This window comes from Galeopterus variegatus, unplaced genomic scaffold (genome assembly GCF_000696425.1).
Source record: "Galeopterus variegatus unplaced genomic scaffold, G_variegatus-3.0.2 Scaffold3142, whole genome shotgun sequence".
In the NCBI taxonomy this organism is placed as follows: domain Eukaryota; kingdom Metazoa; phylum Chordata; class Mammalia; order Dermoptera; family Cynocephalidae; genus Galeopterus; species Galeopterus variegatus.
Genome location: NW_007729253.1, coordinates 230,628 through 240,583, shown reverse-complemented (window position 1 = coordinate 240,583; position 9,956 = coordinate 230,628). Strand labels below are relative to the sequence as shown.

Sequence of the window (9,956 nt, the reverse complement as noted above, 5' to 3'; positions counted from 1 at the left end):
GACACTGAGGGTTGCGATCCGTTCCCGGACACGAAAAAAGACAAAAAGGCAAAGTAGACAAAGAATGATGGTTACCAGGGGATCGAGGAAAGGGGGATATGGGGAGTTACTGTTCAATGGATATAAAGTTACATTTATACAAGATGAGTAAGCTCCAGAGATCTGCTACACAATAAAGTACCTATAGTTAACAATAAGGTATGGTGTACACAAAATTTTTTTTTTTTTTCCTTTTTGTCTTTTTTCATGTCCTCATGTCCGGCAACGGATCACAACCCTCAGTGTCACCCCCGTACCAGACCGGGACCGGCAACGGGATCGCAACCCTTGGCGCTGCGCCCGCACCTCGCTCAGCCAGTGAGCGGGAACCGGTCTGTATGTGGGATCCGAACCCTCGGCGGGAGCGCCACCGCGCTCCCAAGTGGCGCACTGTAGCAGTGCGCCACTGGGCCGGCCCCACAAAATTTTTTTAAGTGGGCGAATCTCATGTTAAGTTTTCTTACCACCAAAAAAAGTGGCATCCTTTATTCATTCCATACTCTCCATTATTACTTCCTAAGAGGATATCACTACTTATATCTGGGCTATAATCTCCTAGGAAGTAGGAAAATCTCTGCTGGGACCACTGTATGAGGCACACCATTCCCAAACTCTTCTAAGGGCTCTGGACATTAATCTGTGAAACAGGCAGGTAAATGTCACGGTAAACAATGGCATTATTATAAGTGGAAAGAGAACAGAATCGGTACTTAAAGTGCATATTGATCCTCCAGGTTTTACTTTAGCATGTCCACAGGGAAGTCCTCCCTGGCCCCCTAAAATCTGAGGTTCCTGCAACGTCCTCCCAGTGAGCACTCATGGTGTGGGACAGGCCTCATTCTCACTGGACTTCCTACTCCCAGCACAAGGACTGACTGCCTTAAGGCACCTGCAGCTCCAGGAGCTAGACTTACTGCTCCCTCACTTTCACTCAGTAACTAGAAGTTTTTTGTTTTTTGTTTTTTAATTTATTTTATTTATAGACTCAAAATCGATTATACACATTTTTGGGGTTGAACATTGAGATATGTTGATTAAATCAAAACTACTAGCATATCTATTGTTATAAATCATAATTATTCTTTATGCTCCTTGTCCAATCTCTTCCATTCCCCCATTTCCTCCCCCTCCCCCACCTAATTACCCTAGATTTCTTCTCTCTTTCTGAAAGAATAATGGTTACTCTGTTAATTTGTTGCCTAGGTGATCTGTCCAATGCTGAGAGATGTGATCAGGTCCCCCAGTATTATCATAGAGCAGATGCTTCTTCTGTCACTCTGAAATGGGTTTTGTGGAAAGAGACATCCTCTTCTTTTCCTTGTCTCTGCTGGTGACTCTCCTTGTGTCGGGCCCTCCAGTGGTTGGCGGACCATCTGTGCGGTGGTTGTGGCGTCTAGCCACTTTTGCGGCAGCCATGATTATTGTGGTGGCTGTGGTAGGCCAACCACATGGAGGTGCTGTTTTTGGTATGCTCCTTGGCACTGGCAGTATGCCTGGTTATGGGGTATGTTTGGTCCCCTTCTCTATGCCTCTGGTCCCTAGGCAGGCCTCAAGGCACTGGTGCCATGTGCCTGGTTGTGGGAGAGGGGTCCAGTCCCCTTCTCCATGTCCTGGGTCCCTGGGCAGGTCCTGAGGTGCGGTGTGGTGTGCCTGGTTGAGGGAGGGTGGTCTGGTCCCCTTCTCAATGCCCCAGGTCTCTGGGTGGGCCCCAAGGCACTGAGGTCATGTACCTGGTTGTGGGAGGAGGATTCAGTCCCCCTCTCCATGCCTCGAGTACCCAGGTGGGCCCCGAAGTGCTGGCGTTTTGTGCCTGGTGTGGCAGGAGGGTCCAGTCCCTGGCTCCACACCTCAGGTCACTGAGCAGGACCTGAGGCACTGGCTTGGTGTGCCTGGTTGTGGGAGAGAGGTCCATTCCCCTTCTCCTTGCATTGGGTCCCCAGGCAGGCCCCAAGGTGCTGGCATGGTGTGCCTGGTTGTGGGTGGGGGGTCCATACCCCTTCTCCTTGCATCAGGTCCCCAGGCTGGCCCCGAGGCACTGGCGCAGTTTTCCTGGAAGTGGGAGTGGGGTCTGGTCCCCAGATCCAAGCCTCTGGTTCCCAGGCATGCCCGAAGGTGCTGGTGGTGTGCCTGAGCCGGAACTAATTTTTTGTCTTTTGCTTCTAACACAGGGGAACTTCCTATGGGAACCAGTACTTGAGCTGTGTGGTTGTTTAAATTGCTACTTTGCTGCTGTTTCCCTGGGGAAGACTTTTTGTGGACCTCAGGGTTTAATGGTTGACCTTATAGGTACTTCCAGTTCTCCAGAGACATGGTGGATCTGTGTTCTGTAGAATCTCTGATCTGGGCCTGAGTTTTTTCATCAAACTGCACCCCATGCAATTCTGCATTCCTGACCAGTCGCCTCTGAGTGGTCCTGTGCAGACTGGGGGGCAGATCAGCTGTCCTTGCTGTGTCCCAGTGTTCCCCTGGTGGGCCCATCTCCCCCACCCCCCATGCTCCAAACACTTCCCATGGGACGGGCCCTGTGCCGGTCCCTTGCAATGACTCACCAGCCTCTGAGTGGCTCCCTTTTTCAGCTGTTCTGGCTCCTCGCTCCTGGGTGGGTCCATGGGAACCCTGTTAGTGGTCTTGGTGTCTTCGGGGCCACCAAGGCCCTCTTCCCTGCCACCTCCAAGTAACTCCATCCCAAGGGCACAGCTGTGGCTTCTGCTGGCTCCTGCTCCATGTGCTCAGCAGCTCGAGCCTTAAAGCAGCCACGGCCCGAAATGCTCAGAGCAGCTTTTTCTTTCTCTCACTGTAGTTTCTCCTACCTTCATGAACTCCGTAGGTCTCTCCTCCTCTTCCCCTGAGCTCCAGTGGCCCCAGCTTGGCTAATGTTACATTTTTATAGTTGTAATTTTGGTTGATTTGTGGGAGAGAGTGACGCTGTGGACTGTCTATTCCACCATCTTGATTGGATCCTGAAAGTCTTAACAACACCAAATTAGCTTCCAGCCTCCATTTCTGAAAAGGCCCACAAGATGGAGACGTCACTGCAGGCATGGGAAGAGAGTGAGCTCTGACCCTCCCAATGCCCAGAGCTGCACAATTGCAGTGGTGTGGTGGTTATTGTTTGCTTGTTTGATTTGAATACCTGAACATGAATGGTTCAAATATTCCTCTAACTTTGTTTTCTTTCAAAAAGAAAATATTTAGAACTTCCCTGCTCGAAAAGCACATTTTCAAAATAGAAGTATTTTTAAAGTCTGCTTTTATTAAACAGTTGCATCTTGGATCCCTGTGGGCCTCTGCAAATAGTTCTGGTTTTCTTGTTTTGTTTTGGCACAACTTAAGTTGCAATTTCATGAAAATTAATGCTCCACTCTCTGGATCTAAAAGAGAGCCCTATAAATGAATCTAAAATAGGAGATGTGGGGACGGATTCATTTTAATACCCTTGCCTTGACTTGATTTTGAATATTGTTTCTTCAGCACTTCCTTTCTAGGTCAATTCATCATTTCGAGATTTATAAACATCTAACACACTAATATGTTTGGGGGGAAAATGGAAAACACCAAGCTCACAATGACGCCTAGTTGTATTTCCAAAGTGGACCGAGGTGCCTGAAGGGGTGTTTTAGTTGGCCTGATCCTCCTAGGACTTCAGAGAAGTGAGCCTTGTTTCCAAATCAAGGGAACAGATTTCCAGAGCTCCCCAGTCTTGTACAGGGCCCTGGCAAGACGTTTATTAGCTGAGGGTGGCCTGACAGAAGATGTGAGTTCTTGTTGCAAAAACACAGCTATTGTTCATAATAGTTCAATATCTTCCCTGACCAAGGAGTTTTCCTTTTTTGTTTTAATAATACTCATATGTCGGTATATAAAACATCTCAACAATAAATCTTACAAATTCTACTGAAGCATCTACCTCAGTAAAAACAATCACGTATCTTAATAGGGCAGAAAACACTTATACATGTGAAATTAGGTTATGGGTGACATCCAAAGAACTGAGTTGCCAAAAATGAAAAAAATTAAACTGTAAGTGCAACTGACAATATGCTTGGGTGACAGTGCACAAATACAAGTTGGAGTTGGGGGCCCCTCTTACTTTTTTTAGTCACAAAACATAAGCTAGACAGGTGAGAGTAAGGGTGAACGCAGCCAGGCCTACTGGTTTCTGGTGGCTTCCTGGTCTTACTAATGAAACCACACGTTTGATATTTCAAATGATTCACATGGTTTTTCAAAGCCACACATTGTGACAGTGGAGAAGACATGCAAATGTGAAGGAAGTAAACTCCTTGCTGCTACTTTACTTGCCGATGGATATTGCAAATGGCAAAGGTCACCAAGGTCCTGCAGCTGTTGTGCACTGTCAAAGAGAACAGGAGCTTAGGAGAACGACTCCTGCCTCTGCTGCTCCCCAGTCACCTGGTCTCAGTGCCAGTCTCTTTCGGAGTGATTCAATCCCAGTGCCTCCTTCAGGCCGAAAGCTGCTGACTCCACACCTCCTCAGGGCCCCCAGAGCATCTCCTTGAGTATCATATGGACTCCTCAGACCTCATGTGCCCCAGGCGCTTCCGCCCCCAATTTGCTTTTCTCCCAGTACTGCTTCAGATCCTTGTTCCTGATATCCACACACTCCCGAACGCTCACTCACTCCGCTTCCCAAGTCTGCAGCCAAGTCTGCCCAAACCTGCAGCTCCTCTCAGGCTCCATGCCACTGCCCTTGTTGGTCAGGGTCATCCCTCAAGGCTTGGAGGCAACTACCCGGCAGCCCCCATTCCTGTAGCCTCCCTCCGCCAGCTTGTTCTATGTGCCGACAGATTAGCACTGATCACCTCCTGCTTCCAAGCCTGAACAGCTCCCAGGGTCTAAGGATAAAGTCCAGCCTCCTCCCCAGGGTGCTCAAGGTGCCCTGGGATGCAGCCCCACTCATCCTGGTTTAACTCCCTCTCACACCCCACCCCTGCCCCCTGCCCCCTGCAGGGACACTTCTGGCAGTCCAGGCAGGGAAAGAGACACAGACAGGAGTCCTTCAGGAGCCTGGATCCTGCACCTTCCAGCTCAAACCTGGGCCTGGGTTTCCAGGGATCAGAAAAAAGGCAGAGGCTGGGGCTTCCCCTTCAGAATGCGGGAGGAGCATCCCCAAAGCCCAGGGCTTAAGTAAACCTGTGGGCCACTGGGACTTCCTGTCCTTATAACTTCCCAACTTCGTGGACCTCCAAACTGTTCCCAACCAGTGAGTTGCTAATTCACCTGATCCTTCAACCAGTATCTACTGTGGCTCTGCTATGGCCAGGCCCCAGGTACTGGAGGGGACACAGGAATGGATGGAGTCTAGTTCCAGCCCAAGGAGCCAGCAGCCTAGCAGGTGCAAGAGGTACAATGTCCTATCAGTCAGACTCCAATATTCCTCACTTTTTCTTAAAATCTTGCATTCCATAGAGAAGGGTCATCTCTATGGCAACCTCTCCAGGACTACAGATAACCTTGGCTGATCCCAAGAGGAGGTGCCCTAGGGTAAAGGACAGAGCTACAGAGGGGTAAGGGTGTCTTCAGGGTAATCAACTGGTTACCTTATTACCAAGACCTAACTTAGCCCAAGTGTGCCCATCCCAAGGCCAGGTTGGGCTGTGGAACCTGATAGTTTGACATCCTGGGATTTACATGCCATCCTAGAAATTAACAGTGACATGTGGCTAGGCAAACCCTGTTAGACACTCCTTCATCCTGGGGCTGTAAGGTCTTGCCTGCTCCACACCCAACCAAATCTCCAATCGCTAGCAGTGCTCAGCAAAACATACTTCAGAATACATGGAAGAGGATCAGAATGTGGAATACAGGTTGAGCTTTTGAAATTTGAGGAGTTTGACATCCTGGGATTTACATGCCATCCTAGAAATTAACAGTGACATGTGGCTAGGCAAACCCCGTTAGACACTCCTTCATCCTGGGGCTGTAAGGTCTTGCCTGCTCCACACCCAACCAAATCTCCAATCGCTAGCAGTGCTCAGCAAAACACACTTCAGAATACATGGAAGAGGATCAGAATGTGGAATACAGGTTGAGCTTTTGAAATTTGAGGCAAATGATCTCTGTGAATCGCTCATGTCTAGATTCCTGATAAATTGGGAGCTGCTGAAAGTTACACGCCATTTTCCTTTATGCTGCCCCCCTCCCACTGGATACACATGGCAGGCTTCCCATGGCATGCTCACGTGGACTTTTTCATTTACTCATCAATACCACCCTGTAAGGTAGGGTTGGCATAGTTGGCATTTTACCCTCAGGGATTAAATAACTTGCAAGTGAGTGAGCTAGAAGCCTAACCAGTCTTCTCTAACTCAGCACTCTTGCCATGTAGGGGTAACTGTTTTCAATTGTTCTAAAATTACAGGTCTTACCTTTCCCTTGTAAACACATCCTTGTGCAATCATTTGCTTCTAGGAGTAACAATCAGTTAATTTCTGGTGGTCTAATACTCTTGCCAAGTTAAATTCCTTCCATGTACCCTTCTGGTAGGTCCTGGATTAATTACACAATACCTTAATGGGCCCCGCTACCTTCTGATTTACACAGATTTAATCATTCAAAGGTGAAATAAGACAAATTGTATATAAGACAGATTGCAGAGATTATATAAAACCTAGAATAGTCTCTAAGGGGTGAATCAAAACATTCACATTTAAATATTTCAGAAGAAATTTTTATACTTTATATGAAAACTGTGTAGGGGAGGGAACAATAACAACAGTAAAATATCACCTCTAACAAAATATTTATTTAGTAAGTAGTGTGAAAGAGAGAGAAAATATTCTGCCTTTGGACTATGTTCTGTAAAGGAAAATGCTTCATATGCCTTTTATTTATACTTTTCCTGCAGTCACTCTTATCAAATTGATTCCTGTCACTCGAGAACAGTGACACCATCAAGATACTTATAACTCACCTTTCCAGCCTGGCCTCCTGTGGGGGAGAGAGGGATGACGTGGGGGTGGTGGGCACACTGGACCCCGATGGGGGTCTGGAGGAGTGGTACGAGTTCTTGCTGAAGTTGCTGTATCTAAAAAGTACAGAGGTTTAAGTTGGGGGGAAAAGGACAGAGAAATTAGTACAAGTCAGTAAATAAATCAGATTTAACAAATCTTAATTTCTGAAAGAAAAACTGATCTAGAAGTGCTACCACTGTTACTGATTATTCTAACCTAAAGAGATTTACTACAGCTTTGTTCAAATAATTTCTCATTAGAAATGTTTTCCAGAGTCCAAAACTGTTAGGCAGCAGAACTCATGACAAAGAGTTCAAATAAAACCCCCACATTTCCTATTTTTAAAAATGTACATTAAAATTATTTGCTAATATAAATTAAGAATCCAAATTATTTTCCTTTTGAATCATGAAGGTTTTTCTTGTCTTTCATGGTGATATAATTAGTGTTAATTCCACCGCAGGTCTATAGAAAATACCCTATGATTGTCTAAGAAAAAAATCACATTAAAAATTTCACTTTTGGTATTTCAAAATCAATTTCATTCACTAAATGCAATCACATCATGTGCCCGAGGACTGAGGAAAAACTGTCCCCAGGCCTTCTGGTCTGGCCTGCTGATAAGAGGTGCACGTACCTATCCATGTTTTCATCCAACATTTCCCCTGGACCAAAATTACACCTGCTAGGTTTGCATGAGCTTTGCTCATTTCCCAGTTGTCTCTGACAAGTTAAATTTCAGGATTTGTAAAACTCAAGAGTTTTGTTTTTCAGAATATATCCTTTAGTAATTTTTCCTTAGCTAGCACCACTCAGAGCATTCCCAGAAAACAAATTATCATCTGAAGCCCTTATAGGGGGCAGACACTCATGATTAGGTACAAATAATGACATTCAGAGTATTCTGCCTCTTAACCTACCCAGCCACAGGGCAGGGCTGACTCCTCCCCCTAAACGGGTTAGGCAGATTTTATTTGGGTGTGTGGGACCCCAAATACAGTGTCACTGGATATATGTGTGCAAGTATATAGAAAATCCAATCCAAACTCCTATCAATAGAAATCAAAATCCCTCCTGGAAAGCAATTTAACTTCAAAATGTGTGTATCCTTTGACAGAGTAAATCCACTTTGGGGAAGTTAACGTAAAGAAATAACCTTATAGCTATATACATACTGAAAATGTTATGCACGAAGACACTTTTTGGAGCATTATCTAGATTTTGGTGAAAAACTGAAAACTACCCAACCAAGTAACAGTGAATGAATGGCCAAGAAAGTACATTATTCATCTATGGACTATTATGCAACCACTAAAAATGATGACCAATTTTGTAAGTGATAACACAGAAAATGTTGATATATAGGCCAAACAAAACCATCAGGATATATTATGCATAGTTTGATCACAACTGTGTAGAAATATTCTCAAAGATCAAAAACTATGTGCAGAAAATAGTGTAAAAAACGGGCTATTTTAAAAAGTAGAATACGAAGATGAAATTTCAGTTTTAATAATAAATTACATTATTATAAGGGAAAATAAAATATTTATAATCCCAGGACTTGGTTTCTGGGCACTCATTTTTGCATCTCTTTAAAAACCCAACACTCTACATGTCCAATGGGTTAACTGCTTCTCCAAGTGAGTGCTGGTTTGGTTTCTGAAGAGGGCTCCCAAACCACAGGCCACAGAGAAGGCAGAAAATCACAGGACGAAAGGAACAAAGAAAGAAAGAAAGAAGTAGAAAAGGGAGGGAAAGATACCAAGCAAAGAGGAGGAAAGGAAACAGGGCAGCAAGCTCTGCGACGTGTGGGGGAAGGAGGCTGCCCCCGCGTCCCCTGCCTGCTCTGCACAGGCTCCAGGACCGCCTTGCCAGCTGCCTGGACGCTCAGCCCATCATCTAAAACAATCCTACCCCAGCAGCTAAAACAATCCCCTTCCGACCGCAAGTGGACATCCTGCAGAATGTTTTAACAAGATCACTTTGCTAAGATTATGCTTAAATGACGTTATGGAAATAAAATAAGCATAACGCCTTTTTCCCTACTTTGGTTTTTCTAATGGCTAAGCAATTAATTCAAATGCCTCACAGTCTGTCCAATTTTACTTCTCAATTTCAGCCAAACTAACAGGATCATACAATTCACTGTTCAGCGTTTTTTTGTTTTTTGTTTTTTTTTCTGTGAGGAGGGCTCTTTTTAATGAGTAACTAGTTAGTCTCCATTATAAGCCATTCAACTTAAGTCAACCACGGAGTTGTCAAATTTGTGTCAATACAGACCCATGGAAATCACAGCAAGTGAACATCAAAAAATTCAATAGGTACAAACATTTATACAGTATTCAAATTTATGGGAGGCAAATGATTAAAAAATTGCAAACTTTGCTCAGTTAAATCAAAGCCAATCCTCACTCATAAGCATGTGCCTATTTTTCACAGTATACTCGTATATTCAACTGGGCAATTTATGCTTCCATTGCTTCCATCCCCTAGGACTATAAGTAGTAGTGAAATTTGGGGACCAAGTAGGGGGACCTGGGGCCCAGGAAAGCCACATCAGAGGCTGAGACCAGCTGGGAAAGATGAGGTTGCCAAAGTATTTTTATTCCAGTCAAATGTAAGCTCCTAACTTGAACATAGATATTGTTCTTGGAGGGTATAAGAGTCATGTTGGATTCATTCCATAAAAATTGGGTGAAAGATCACAACAACCCCAGAATTTTAGATGTGCAAGAGACCCACAGAGAACTTGTAGCTTCAATGTGTTCAAAGTTGGTTCACAACTCCAGAAGGTGTACAAAGTCATTCTGCAAACAACAGGAAATGAATTTTCAATTCCTCAAGCTCCATATCTGCTATTTTTAAAAATGCATCTGCCTATGCCCCTCTTACAGTCTCCAGGTTCTCCTTTCCTGCCTCTCCTTCCACAATTGCCTTCAA

At 45.0% G+C, this 9,956-nt stretch overlaps 1 protein-coding gene across 1 annotated transcript in view; it reads right to left on the bottom strand.

Annotated features, from left to right (window-relative positions):
* Positions 1–6,969: 6,969 nt before the first annotated feature.
* The window catches only part of LOC103599892 (FH1/FH2 domain-containing protein 3-like), a 160,911-nt gene continuing 157,924 nt past the window's right edge, over positions 6,970–9,956 (bottom strand). The window contains exon 8 of the mRNA XM_008584079.1: positions 6,970–7,087. Within this exon, the coding sequence (XP_008582301.1) occupies positions 6,970–7,087 (118 nt within the window). The remainder of the gene's footprint in view (positions 7,088–9,956) is intronic.